A 14,697-nucleotide genomic window follows, 5' to 3' on the forward strand; every position below is an offset into this window, starting at 1 on the left:
TCATAGCAAGCACAAAACCAAATGAAAACTGTTAATAGAAAAGAACTTGCAGATGATTACCTATGTGAACAGACAGATCTGCAACCTAACTGAAAGCAAAAAAAGAAGCAATTTTCTGATACTGAATGTGTAACAGTGCCATCATTGAAAATACCGTTTTCTTACTGCTAATCTGTCAGACTGTGGTGCACTAGAACATGGAGGCTACAAAGACTATCTAAAGATTCAAGCAGTTTCATTTAAGTGAAGGTGGTTCTTGAATTAACTGAGATCTCTGTGGGCTTCAAGCTGAAAGATTAAATATTCAAGAATGAGCAACATTTTGTACCATGGGAGTTACTTCTGGATACTTCTTTGAGTAGATAGGGCAGTATATAAATACAGTTTATTATTATTATTATTATTATTATTATTATTATTATTATTATTATTGACACAACGACGTTGTATGACACAGCAAACAAGATAGTTATGCTGGGTTTCGTTTCACAAAATCACAAGTCGAATACTTCCCAAGTGTCTAGGACTGTGTGATGTATTTTCGGATGATGCGTGCAGATCCCAGCAGGGTGGCTTTTTGCAGTTGGCAGATCGTGATTTTGTCAATGTCTATTGTTTCCAAATGCCGGCTGAGATCTTTCGGCACGGCACCCAGTGTGCCCATCGCCACCGGGACCACCTGCACTGGTTTCTGCCAGAGTCTTTGCAGTTCAATCTTGAGGTCCTGATAGCGGCTGAGTTTTTCTTGTTGTTTTTCGTCAATGCGACTGTCACCTGGGATGGCAAGGATCTGCAAGGATCAGGCCTTCTGTCTCCTTCTTCAGGGTCCCATTTGTGAGCCAGAGCCAGGTCTTCTCCTTATCAGCTTTTCCTTCAATTTTGTCAAGGAACTTTCCATGCCATGTTTTGTTGTGCCAGTTGTCAGCTCTAGTTTGTAGTGTGGTTTTCTTGTACTGGTTTTTTGTCTGCTGTGCTCTGAGGAGTTTCTGATTTTTGACTTCAATCAAAGCAGGTTCTTCACTTTGCTTTACATATTCTGCCAGGGCATGTTCTTCTTCTTTGACTGCTTGTTTGACTTGTAAGAGTCCTCTGCCCCCTGATCTTCTAGGCAGATATAGCCGGTCAACATCGCTGCGGGGGTGCAGGGAATGATGGATGGTCGTGAGTTTTCTTGTTTTTCTGTCCAAATTGTCCAGTTCCATCTGTGTCCAGTTTATGATGCCAGCAGTATATCTTATGACAGGTATGGCCCAGGTGTTTATGGCCTTGATGGTGTTGCCTCCATTGAGCTTGCTTTTGAGAATTTTTCTGACCCTTTGTGTGTATTCTTTGCTGACCACAGTTTTCACATGTTCATGCTTGATGTTGTCCAGCTGTAATATGCCCTGATATTTATAGGCCTCTGGCTGGTGACACTTTATTGTTTGGCCATTGGGCATATTTATGCCCTCAATGCCTTCAATGATTTTTCCCTTCTTCAATGCCACTATTGAACATTTGTCCAAACCAAACTCCATGTTGATATCAGTGCTAAAAATTCGGACTGTGTTGGTCAGAGACTGAATTTCAGTTTCTGTTTTTCCATATAGCTTCAAGTCATCCATGTACATCAAATGTGAAATTTTGTGAGAATTCTTAGATGTTTGATAGCCGAGATTTGTTTTTTGTAAGATTGTTGACAGAGGGACCATGGTAATAATGAAAAGCAGAGGGGACAATGAGTCTCCCTGGAAAATTCCTCTTCTGATGTTGACAAGTCCATAGCTTTCATTTCCAACAAACAGTTCAGTTTTCCAGTGCTCCATCATGTTTTCAATGAAGGTGCCAACGTTTTTACAAATCCCGATGGCGTCCAGGCACTTGATGATCCAGCTGTGTGGGAGTGAGTCAAAGGCCTTTTTGTAGTCAATCCACGTCATGTGAAGATTAGCTTTTCGGCTCTTACAGTTCTCCAGGATCATTTTGTCAATTAATAACTGGTCTTTTGTGCCCCTGCTTTTCCATTTGTTGCCTTTCTGTTCATCTGGCAAGATGTTTTTTTCTTCAAGATAGTCTTGAATTCTGTCAGCTATGATGCCAGTCAGTAGTTTAAACATAGTGGGCAGACACGTTATTGGCCTGTAGTTTCCTGGTGCTGCTCCTTTTGTTTGATCCTTTTGTATCAGGTATGTTCTTCCAGTTGTTAGCCATTCACTGATACTTCCTTTCTGCAGCATCTCATTGAATTGTTGGGCCATTTTTCCATGTAAACTAATCAGATGTTTGAGCCAAAATCCATGAAGTTGATCACTACCAGGCGATGTCCAGTTCTTGACTTTTTGCACTCGTTTGCTGATCATTTCAGTTGTTATTTCCATCAGTTCCATTTTGTTCTGTGAGAATTTTCCTTCAAACTCCTTTATCCACCCAGCGTTTTTGTTGTAGTTTTTATTGTTTTCCCAAACTTCTTTCCAGAACTTCGTTGTTGCAGTTTTCTCTGGTTTTATGGTTACTGTGTCTGTTGTTTGGTTCAGACTCTGGTAGAACCGTCTTTGGTCTGATTGAAACAGTTGATTTTGTCTGTACTGGATGATTCTGGCTTCATACCTTTCAATTTTTCTGGCTGTTGCTGTAATTTGTTCTTTCACGATCTCCAAAGTTTCTTCAATTTTTCTGGTGTTCAGCCAGTACTTTCGGATCAGGTATTGCTTGATTTTGTCATTCTTCAGTTTCTTCTCTTTCATATTTTTCAGGTTACTTGCATCTGATCTAAGCTTTTTGATTTTCAACTCCAGCCTGACCTTCCACTTTGGTTTTCCAGTCGATTTTCTTTGGGGCTGCCTTGGTTGTAGGAGCCCAAGCTCTTCTGTTACTATCACTGCTGCACTGTAGGCATACTGGTTTGTTTGTTCAATTGATGTTATTTGGACAGTGGAGAGTGCTGCATTCACATCTTTCATGAGAGGCGCCAGTTGTCTCTTGGGCACTGTTTTTAGAGTTGGGAGCCGCTTTCTTATTGCATTTGCTGCAGCATGAGCCACGATCTTATCCTTGAGCTCTTGTTGTCTTGCTGTCAAGGTTCCTGGTGGTTCAACAGGTGTTGAACAGGTATTATTATTATTATTATTATTATTATTATTACCTTCCTCTCCCTGCTGCCTCTACTGTCCCACACATGATGAGAGGCATTCATGGCTTAGTGGTTGAACAGAGACTGGGTTGTTGTATGTTTTCCGGGCTGTGTGGCCATGTTCCTAGAAGTCATTCTCTCCTGACGTTTTCGCCCACATCTATGGCAGGCATCCTCAGAGGTTGTGAGGCATGGATAAACTAAGTAAGGAAAGGAAAGAATATATATATATATCTGTGTTGAGTCTGGGGTGTGGCAAGGGTCCTTTGTCACTGGGAGCCAACATTGATATTTCAGTTAATCACCCTAATCAGCACTGGAGATGTTTTTGTCTCTTGCCTGGGGGCATCCTTTGTCAGTCAAGCCCTCAGAGTTTTGGTTCCCATCTACTGTTTTGATTTTGTAGTTTTGTAATACTGGTAGCCAGATTTTGTTCATTTTCATGGTTTCTTCCTTTCTGTTGATATTGTCCACATGCTTGTGGATTTCAATGGCTTCTCTGTGTAGTCTGACATGATAGTTGTTGGAATTGTCCAGCATTTTTGTGTTCTCAAATAATATTCTATGTCCAGGCTAGTTCATCAAATGCTCTGCTATGGCTGATTTCTCTGGTTGAATTAGTCTGCAGTGCCTTTCATGTTCTTTGATTCTTGTTTGGGCGCTGCGTTTGGTGGTCTCTATGTATACTTGTCCACAGCTGCATGGTATCCGGTAGACTCCTGCAGAAGAGAGAGGATCCCTCTTGGATTTCGTTTTACAAAATCACAAGTCGAACACTTCCCAAATGTCTAGGACTGTGTGATGTATTTTCAGATGATGCGCGCAGATCGCAGTAGGGTGGCCTTTTGCAGTTGGCAGATCGTAATTTTGTCAATGTCTATTGTTTCCAAATGCCAGCCAGTGTGCCCATCACCACCAGGACCACCTGCACTGGTTTCTGCCAGAGTCCTGATAGCGGCTGAGTTTTTCCTGTTGTTTTTCGTCAATCCGACTGTCACCTGGGATGGCGACATCAATGATCCAAACCTTTTTCTTTTCCACAACTGTGATGTCTAGTGTGTTGTGTTCCAGAACTTTGTCAGTCTGGATTCGGAAGTCCCACAGTATCTTTGCGTGCTCATTCTCCAATGCTTTTGCAGGTTTGTGATCCCACCAGTTCTTTACTGCAGGGAGGTGGTACTTGAGGCATAAGTTCCAATGAATCATTTGGGCCACATAGTTGTGCTTCTGTTTGTAGTCTGTCTGTGCAATTTTGTTACAGCAGCTGAGGATATGATCAATGCTTTCATCGGTTTCCTTGCACTGTCTGCATTTTGGGTCATTAGCTGATTTTTCGATCTTGGCCTTAATTGCATTTGTTCTGATGGCTTGCTCCTGGGCTGCAAGGATCAGGCCTTCTGTCTCCTTCTTCAGTGTCCCATTTGTGAGCCAGAGCCAGGTCTTCTCCTTATCAGCTTTTCCTTCAATTTTGTCAAGGAACTTTCCATGCCATGTTTTGTTGTGCCAGCTGTCAGCTCTAGTTTGTAGTTAGGTTTTCTTGTACTGGTTTTTTGTCTGCTGTGCTTTGAGGAGTTTCTGATTTTTGACTTCAATCAAAAACTCATTATTATTATTATTATTATTATTATTATTATTATTATTATTATTATTATTGAAACACAACAAGATGAGTCCACAGCAGACACTCTGCTGGCTGTTGTACTGGATCACACGTCAGACACTGAGTGTAGAAATGAATAGCTAACCAAATGCAACTGATGGAAAACTGAATGTGCTTGATTTGTCAAACATGAATGTTGTTGTCTGTTCATTTTGTACCAGATGCAGTTTCCAAACTGTTTCTAAAGGCAGCCCCATATATAGTAGTAATGGCACACCAGACCAGAAAGATGGAGGATGTTTCTGGCAAAGACTATGTTTCTGTATAGTAGGAATGTTTTAAGGCACTCCTTCCACCCTCACCTCCCCCCCCCCCCACATCAGCACTATGCCTTTCAAACTGAGCTGAATGAGCAAGAGTTGTGGAAAAATCATTGCAGAGGGATGTCAGTTTTATCATGAAATCATAGATATATGGGGTGAGATGCTCATCTATTGCATGACAATACATTACAGATGTTATAAGTGAGGGCTTTTTTTAAACATTCATTTAAAATACATTTGAATTAGTTAGCTATCCATCCTTTGTCAGCAAAATAGACTGGAGAATATGCTTGACTGAAAACTCTGTCTCTATTGCAAGTCTTATTTTGCAAGTTCCATATCTTCAATAAATCTACTGATGTTTAATATCTGCCCTAAAGACCAAGTGAGTTCCACTTGTCATAATGTAAACCCCTTTTATTGGTGGTGTTGAAATACCTCTCCTTAGCCCAGGTGATAAAGATAATGAGGGGAGAGTTTGGGTGGATGAGTGGCCCTTCTCTGTAGATTGGGCGTACTAGCTGATCCAGTTTGTGTGTACATGGGCCAATAAAGCAGACTCATCTTGCAACTGCTGTGTGGAATCCACACTATGTATAGTTTTGGAGCAGAAATTCTGCATCCAACCAATGATCCAGAACAAGGGGGGGGGGAGGCTGGAATTTACTTCCAAGAAGCTCTAAAATGATCCCATTGTTTTTGTGGTGTGAACAGCTGGATCCACTCCAATCCAGTGTTCAACAGGCTGGTGAGAAGTAGCTCCCTGAAAAAGCCTTGCTGGTAACATCACTTCTGCTGGTCAGATGGCTAGGTGCCCTCACTCATCAAAAGCAATGTCACCAGCAAGGTTCTGCCAGGAGCTGCTTTTGGACAGTGAAAGAGTGGTAGCAATGGTACCACTAATACACTGTTGGTCTGGTTAGCCATCTAGACATTAAAAAGGCTCTGGTGTGTTCCCCTCCTGCATTGGGGCATTTTGGGGGTATAGTACTTCAGTTTATTTCACTCATTGTAGATGCAGCCTCAGATAGTATTGAGGTTTCCTCCCAACAGTGTGCACCACTTTACCCAAACAGCAGGTGAGGAGGTTATACTATTCCTATGTGCTTTCATACCAGTGCTCATATTTCCATACAAAACTTCTCACAGAAAACTAGATGTCAGTGAAAAGAGGCCTTGGTATCCAGCTTTCATCATGATATAATCGTTGTATAGTATATACATTGTTGTCTTTTTCTAGTGTGAAAGTTCATAGCTATGACGTAGCACTGTCTAGGAACAACTTTTGTACCTCATCTGCCATTGTTTTCATCCATAAACTAGGCTCTGACTCCCTTGACAGCAAAAAAAAAAAAACTCTCAGGAAGAAGATACATATGCCACTGTATACTAGCTTAGTGACTATTTCTTTTTTTAATGCTCTCCTCTCAGGAACCCTCAAAACTATTTGGATAGGTTCACTGAAAGGTCTGGATGAGATAGGATGCTATTTTGTTCCTTTTCTAAAGTGGATTTTGAGATATGTAGTAAAGTAACAACATGGAGGTGTTTTGAGAGGGAATTCTGGACACAGTGGCATGAGCAAGAGAGGAAGAGAAAGGGCAGAGAATTTTCAGCCAATCAACCAAAGCTGAACAGATAAATAAAGTTCCTAGGTAGGGATGTCTTGGGCATAAAGAACTGAGTGACAAGGGAACTGTCTGTTGTGTTTTTCCTGTAATAGTCTGCAATTCCCATCAACCCTAACTGGTCTCTCACAGCTGGTAAATCACCTGCAGTAATAAGATCTACCAACTGAAAGGTGGTCAGTTTGAAGCCTGGTTGGGGTGAGCACCCGATTGGCAAGCCCAGCTCACTGTTTACCTAAGCAGTTCAAAAACAGCTTAGAGCTGTAAGTAGAAAAATTAGGTACCTCTACTTTAGCAGGGGAGGTATTTTACCATAAAGAACAAGACCAGAAATGTGATGACCAAAAAGGAAAGTGGAAGGTTGAAATCCTGCTGGCTCTTCATCATAGAGAATGGAACAACAGCACCCCCTTGTGACTGAATCCGAATTCCACCTCCAAAGCATCGAAACTGGACTTTGAAACAACATATCTCCTTTCTGTCTATTTGTTCTGTCCTGTCTGTCCAAACTGCATTGAATGTTTGCCGTGTATGTGTACTGCGATTCACCCTGAGTCCCCTTGGGGAGATAGGGTGGAATATAAATGAAGCTTTGCTGTTTTATTGTTGTTGTTGTTGTTGTTTTTATTAGCTAGCATAACAGGGAATATTGGATCAGTTGTACCAAGGACCCCCATGGCTTCACCCTGTTTTCTGTCTTCCAGGTTCATCGCTGTCTCTATCCCACTGAACTACAACCGTCGGCAAATCGATCTGCGGCAAACGGTTCTCATCTCCACCACCTGGATCTTTGCATTTGCTGTGGCCTCCCCAGTAATTTTTGGCCTAAACAATGTTCCAAACCGGGACCCTACTTTGTGTCAGCTGGAGGATGACAACTACATTGTGTACTCTTCCATCTGCTCCTTTTTCATTCCTTGTCCTGTCATGCTGGTCCTCTACTGTGCCATGTTCCAGGGACTTCGGCGTTGGGAGGAGGCTCGGAAGGCCAAGCTGAAGAGCAGCATTTATTTGGGCAATAGGCGGCTGTATTGTCCACCGCCAGTAATTGAGAGGAACCAGAGTGGGATTAGGTTGGAGGAGAACAACCTATATGCACGCTCTGAATGCTCTTATCCTAAGGATTACATGAACAATGGCATTCAGACTATAACCTGTCCACACCTCAAATATCCACCACATGGAGGACTCAAAAGGAAGCCAGCCAAAATCAATGGCCGGGAAAGAAAAGCCATGAAAGTGCTGCCAGTTGTGGTTGGTGAGTGTTCATTGCTTGAAGTTATAAACCAGATTGAAAATTACCAGACTGGTAAAAAAAAGGCTCTAAGAGCCTTGTGTTGTTTTTTTTTTAAGGGATACAGCTATAGTTCAAAACATTTGATACTACATGACAACATAAATCTGCCTTCTTTGTCCCCTCATGTTGTGGTCTCTTGACCCCCAAAGTGCTGGGGACACACAGGCTGTCAACTGTGAACTGTCAGGTTTTTCTCCTGAGAGATGCTCTGTAACCTTTTAACAAGCTGAAATTGAACAAGGAAATCTTCTTCACCACTACTACTCTAAGTTAGGAATAATTTTCTTTTCATGAAGCTGCTGATTATTACTTACTTTCTGACATGGACAAGAGAACACAGTTTTCCCAGAGCAGATACCTCAGGTGCTTGGCAAATTCATACAGATTTCATTGTATACAGTTCACACAAGCATTCATGAACTCATAAAATTGTAGGATTGGAGGGTGCTTCCAAGAGTCATCTAGTCAATCCTCCACCAATTCCAGAATACACAGCTTAGGTGTCCCTGGTAGATGACCATCCAGCCTTTATTTAAAAGTCTCCCAAACAGTCAGGGTTACTATCAAGTAACTCAGAAATTTCTTCCCAATATTTTATTAAAATCGTCTTTCAAAAAATGAAACCCATAAAAGAAGAAAGAGTTCATATATTTTCAGGTCTCTGAGCATGTCAATAGTCAGTTTTTAAATTAAAGTGTTTATTTGGGATTCCAGGAACTTTTCTAAGCTCTGGTTCCTTGAGCCAACCAATCAAATAGACTTGGGGCTTGGGAAGGTTCCTTCTGTTCAAGATGGTTCAGACAATGGGGTGACATACGAATTAAAGCTTTAAATGTCACCACCAGCATTGGGGGGGGGAGGGGCCTGGAAACACACAGGCAGATATTAATTTGGTATAGAAGCTCTCTGATCATCTTAACCCCCACAAGAAACCTAAGAGTACATTGTGTCCAAGATTCTAACTTGTTTTTAAAGGCAGCCCCACTTAAACCAGATTACAGTACTTTAGTCTGAGATGAGTAGTTGTACCAAGGGACAAATAGTTGTACCAAAATTTGTTCCCTACAGACTGAAAAATGCACCCTGGCTGGCATCTCATGATGCCTGCACTCCCGTAGACATCTGGTACTTGAGAGCAATCCCTTGCAACAGTGTTGGTCACACATCTCAGTCTAGAACAGCAGATCACCCTGTCCTCAGTAGTTCTGCTTAAATGCTCCTACAGAATTCCTGCCTTTGTCCACTGAGTTAAACAGTACAAGCAATTAAGAGGGATAATTCAAGTGATAAGCAGCAGGAATCTTTGAGCAGGTAGCTCTTTCAGATATTTCAGTCGTGCTTAATTTCATGCATGATTCATCCCCCTCGAGATCTACGTATCCAGACTCCCCCTTTCAGATTTTGAAGCAGTAGACTCTGTCAAAAGAAAGAAATTAAGGATCCCAACCTTGTGTGGTGTTCTGTTTCTGTATATATGTATTAGCACTGTTAGCATCTCTTTTTCACATCACAGAAACATTTCAAACTCAGATGAGGAACAGGGGAATAGCTTCCCTTGTTACCTGCAGAGAGTTGATGGACGAGGATGAGCTGAGTTTGAGCTGCTTCTCTCTTTTTTTGCTAACAAAAGTGTAGCAAAACAAACAGCAGGCAAAATTGTTTATAGTGGTAGACTGTACTATAATATCCTATGACATATTCTGAATTTCTGTGGTTGTGGAATAGGGACCATGGCAGCAGATGCCACCCATTTCAATAGGGGATCAAGAATACACTCGTCCTAAAAAAATATTTTGCTTCCAACCCACAATGTGCTTAACGTAATTCTTCTTTTAAAGTGTCTGGATTTCATAATTGCTGAAAAACCCTACCTAGTAAAATGCCAGACCAAAAACAGAGTAGTGACTTCATCCAATAATCGGTAAGGGCAGATGTGAGGGACTCTTGGCTTTCCAGAAGTTTTGGATTTCACCAACCGCAATCCTTCATCATTGACCATTTAAGGGATGCAGGCAAGAGCTGAAATCCAAAACATTTGAAGACCAAAAAGTTACCTGTAGTCGGGGAAGAATACAGGACTCGGTGAAAGAAACACATAGAGTTCTCCCCACTACAAAGGTTGCCAATCTTTACTGAAGGAGGAATGTGTGTTCTGTACATCCAAAGAGATATACACTGTAGTTTCCTTATTTTGCTGTGCTGAACAGATGGGACTAAAAAACAAACAAAAATCTCACAAAGATTTCTAATTTGCAATGGCTAGATCAAGTGAAGGGCATCTTTTTCAGTTTTAGGGCTCAACTCAGTTTGCAAGAGGCGATCAAGGCCCAAATTCCAGCAGTGTGCTGTACCAAAGAGATGGAACGGGGATATGTGTGAAAGGAAATGCCAGCATATTTTAGCTTAAAACTCTTGCTGCTGGTAACTAAGCCCTAGGAAAAGTATTTCAGCCTTTTAGTAGAGGGCATAGGGAAGCTAGGAAACTACTGGTTGATTACTATCCCAGGAAGTCCTGACATTATAACTCATTTTCAAAACGGACATGACAACTCTTCTCCCATATGCCAATCTGGTTGTTTAGTGGAAGCTCTTCGCAACTTGTTCTTGGTGCCAACAATGCCATCTGCCTTATTTCTTTAATAATAAATATGTCAGGTCTGGACCATTTGTAATGGGGTTAGGAACAGTCTTTTATCTGTGTCTACATCTCAACAACAGGTAATAATAACATTAATGGTATTATTATTATTATTATTATTATTATTATTATTATTATTATTATTATTATTATTATTATTATTATTATTATTAGAGTTGACCAGCTTAGACATTCTGCTCATGCCAGAGTATCCAAAACTGAGGATGGTCTCACAGTATTTACCTATGTAATAACCATATGAAATAGGCCACTATTGTTTGTGTTTTACACACAGCAGAATTGGGACTTATACCAGCTCACATTGGCCATATCAGTGACCACTTCATGCAATACACTTACTTTATGACTGCTTTTTGAAAACTGTCTCCCTGATGTTTCTGGTCCGTGTAGTAGACAGTTTTGTATTTAATTGCTTGTTACACAGATTTGGCCTCACTTCATGCTTTGTCGCTGTGCCCTAGCTGAGTATTCGGTCTGGTAAATCATTGGTAAATGCAAAAGATCTTGCTAGGATGGACAGCTACTTGTATAAAAGTCTTTTCAACTCAAATTGTGAGAAGTGCTCCTACCTTGTCATCCAATAGTCTATTCCTTCCATGATTTAATAGGAGCATCTGCTTTTAATGAGAGCCTGAAGCACATTTTGGCAATATCGGATGAAATTTCACTAGAAGGGTGAGCAAAAATGAAGAGAGAAAATCCAATAATGGGATTCAATTGGTGTTGAAGCCCATTATTGAACAAAATCAATCATTGAGGTGATAAGAGATTCTTTCTGAAGCCTTTATTCAGTTAAGGCTAAAATAGTTGTTTCATCGACCCTTGGGCTGTAAAACCTCTTCAACCATTAGTGGTTTTAACAGCTCCCCTGCTTTCTTCCCTCCATCACCATTTACACCCAGAAGAACCCCTGTTATTGAATAGTGATGTGTGTCTGTCTCCTGAAGAGTACTCACTAAACATGGGGCAGGTAATGCTCTTGTGCCTTAACACAATCATCCTGCATGAAAGTAGGGCAAAATGGTATACATTATACCTTCATGCTTTCTCAATGTTAGAGGGTACGGCACTGAGATGCCCAATTTGGTGCCAAAGAGGACTCCACTAAGAAAGGTGATTTCAGCAGATAGCTCTTTGTCCTGCTTCAGTTGTATTACTACAGAAGGAACTGCATCTATGAGAATTCTCCCTTTAAAAAAATTAAACAAAGGTAGGAGCCCTGTTCTATGTGCAATATGTTGATCTAATAACATTATACTTGTCAACATGGCTTATATTTAGATGACCGAGAAATCATATAGAACTTTTATATCTCAAGATACACTTTCAGTTTGTAAAATTGTTTTAGGGTACATAAGGTGGAAATTCCCCCCTCCCTTTTTTTTTCTTTCTTTCCATCTCTCTTCCTGTCATGTAATATGTACCAACTTTGGTACATATTAAGTCAGGGTTTCTTCCTACCTTCAAATTGAGATATTCTGGTTTATTACCAATTAACAAATGAGAAACATAAGACACAATTGTATGCTGGTTTGAGGAAGAGCCATTGTTACCATACACTAAAGTCTGTATCCCTCAGTTTGGGCACAAATGGGGAAAAAATTCTTGCTTAGTGCAAGCAGAATTGCCAGGTGAAATAAAGGGCTCTTATCTCTTTAAATTTTGTGTCGAAAAGGGAATTTGAGCAGTTGTAGTTGGCATAACAAGCAGCATTTGTCAAAATTCTCTTTTGTACATCCCTCTCTTACTTCACCTAGTACCTCTAAGTACAAGTCAGGATTGCCATGGCAAGTCCAGTGAGGAAGAAGAATGAAAAAAATATTGTTTAGCTCCAGTACTTATTCATAAACCATGATTTATTTATAAAACTTCAAATAATCATCCAAACCAAGCCAAATGGTGACCCACTCTAAATTATGAGATAACAATAGGCCACAAGTATACTTTTCAGAAATGATGTACAGGTGCTACTCCCCATCTGCCTCTGTGAGACTAATGCAGACATAAATAACCTCTGTTGGATTGAATCCAGAGTAGAGCACTTGTAACTAGGCTTAAAAAAGAGGACTTCTTTATCCATTACCCATCATTGCACCCTTGCAAACCCTACCCTCTGCTGTACAGTGGGTCAAAAATCCTGCTAAATGGGATGATCTACAATATAGAGGCATCTTCTTAATGCCAACATTATATTTGCTAATATGTAATAAGATTTGTTTTTCTTCAGTGCCAGAAGCAGAATGTATGGGTTAGAGGAAAACTACAATATTAGGCTAAAATGAGGGGCAGAGGTTTACATTTTTTTAATGCTTGCTGAAAACAGCTAGCCTAAATTAAGGAAATTTTGCTGGAGTCGCGCTATATGTCAGTGTGTGGCCAAAGTCATATCACTGACTGATTAAATTTCTTCCACTCTGAATTACTGAAGTAATTTTCACTCGCTTAGTGAAACAGTAAAAGGAACTAGGGACTTTGAAAGACAAGCTGTTTCTGTAACAAAATCTACAGAAGGGCTACTGAACCATTTTATGTGATTGTTTCAGTATTATAAAGGCACAGGGTGAGTTTTTTGTTTTAGTTTTTTTAGTTCCATGTTAAATTGGCTAGTTCGTGCCTACAGGTACAGTACTAACTTTCTCTCAGTCACAGATTCCCTTGAGATAAGTGTTATGAAACATGTTATAAAATGCTTAAGATAAATAATACTGCATTGACTGTGGATGCTGCCTGCCTGCCTCGTTCACATAATTTTACAGGAAGTCTGGATGTTGTAATTTTCCAAAACTCCAACATTTCCCAGTGCTGCTTATACCATTTTTCTCTCCACAATAAAATATGTTAAAGAACAAAACAGAACAGCTTTATCATGGGTTTTTACTGGCAGCCTTCATAACTGTTTGCCTGGAAATGCTTTCAGTTTAAACATGACACTCATGTCATAGAACTTTAACTTACTCATCAACACTTCACAACCAGGCACCAGAAATAGGAGATATGGGGCTGAGGAAGTTTATTTTATAGGACTACCTATTGCAACTCAGTTTTCTCCTTGTGTCTCTTACAGGTGCTTTCCTTTTCTGCTGGACTCCTTTCTTTGTGGTCCATATAACCAGAGCTCTGTGTACATCCTGCACCATTCCCAGTGAAGTCACCAGTATAGTCACATGGCTGGGATACGTCAATAGTGCCCTAAACCCGATCATCTACACTGTCTTCAACACCGAGTTTAGGAACTTCTTTCGGAAAGTTTTGCACATCTTCTGCTAACTCTGCTGGATTCTAAATATGGACTCTGAATATAGAACAGAATGGGACTCTGAATATAGAACAGAGGGTATTTCACAGTGCACTAAAAACCAGACAAAAACAACACCTTTGTATAGTTTATTAAAGATTTATTTCTTGGTACACATCTGTGGTTTTCAGTCTTTTGTCCCTTCTTTGGTGAAGACAGAGGCTACAATATAGCTCTTCATTGGTAAACATGAAAGTTACCGAATGTAATTGTTTTTCTTTTGCCATCTTGATGCCAACTTCAGGCAGAAAGTTTGAATAGGAAGCCATTCACAGTGGTCGCCCTATAATTATGCACCACCAATTCTATTTATGTGGTGATATTTCTAGCATTGCCTGAAAAAAATTAATGATCTCTCTGGTACCCCACTGTACGCTTCTGTCTTGTCTGAGGTCTTGTTTGGAGTTTAATATCTTGATGTTAATTTAGGAAGACGTTTGAATACAGAGGCTACTCACAATAGTTGCTATCCAGTGAAGATGTCATCTTCTGCTGGAGAAGAGTACAGTCACCTCCTAGTGATAGAAATTGGAATAATTAGGTCCTCCAGATACTTTGTATTTCAATTCCAAGCTTTGATTATCATTGGCTAGCTTATCTAGGACTGAAGTAAGTTGCAGTCCAACGATATCACAATTTCTGCTTCTGCTGCCTGGCATTTTAAGTTCATATTGACATTTAAGGACATGGATACAGTCTTATTTGAAAAGGATTTATAAATACACAGCTATCAGATTCATATTCTCACCTGAAGCCTTTTGCAATAGGAAGCATACAAGTACAGAT

The 14,697-nt window shown here is 40.3% G+C and overlaps 1 protein-coding gene across 1 annotated transcript in view; it reads left to right on the top strand.

The window, feature by feature from the left end:
- drd4 (dopamine receptor D4) overlaps positions 1 to 14,026 on the top strand; it is a 69,517-nt gene extending 55,491 nt beyond the window's left edge. Inside the window, exons 4-5 of the mRNA XM_008108505.3 lie at positions 7,365 to 7,918; positions 13,681 to 14,026. Of these exons, the coding sequence (XP_008106712.2) occupies positions 7,365 to 7,918; positions 13,681 to 13,883 (757 nt within the window). The 3' untranslated portion in view covers positions 13,884 to 14,026. The remainder of the gene's footprint in view (positions 1 to 7,364; positions 7,919 to 13,680) is intronic.
- Positions 14,027 to 14,697: the final 671 nt, after the last annotated feature.

This window comes from Anolis carolinensis, chromosome 1, assembly GCF_035594765.1.
Source record: "Anolis carolinensis isolate JA03-04 chromosome 1, rAnoCar3.1.pri, whole genome shotgun sequence".
NCBI classification, from domain to species: Eukaryota; Metazoa; Chordata; class Lepidosauria; order Squamata; family Dactyloidae; genus Anolis; species Anolis carolinensis.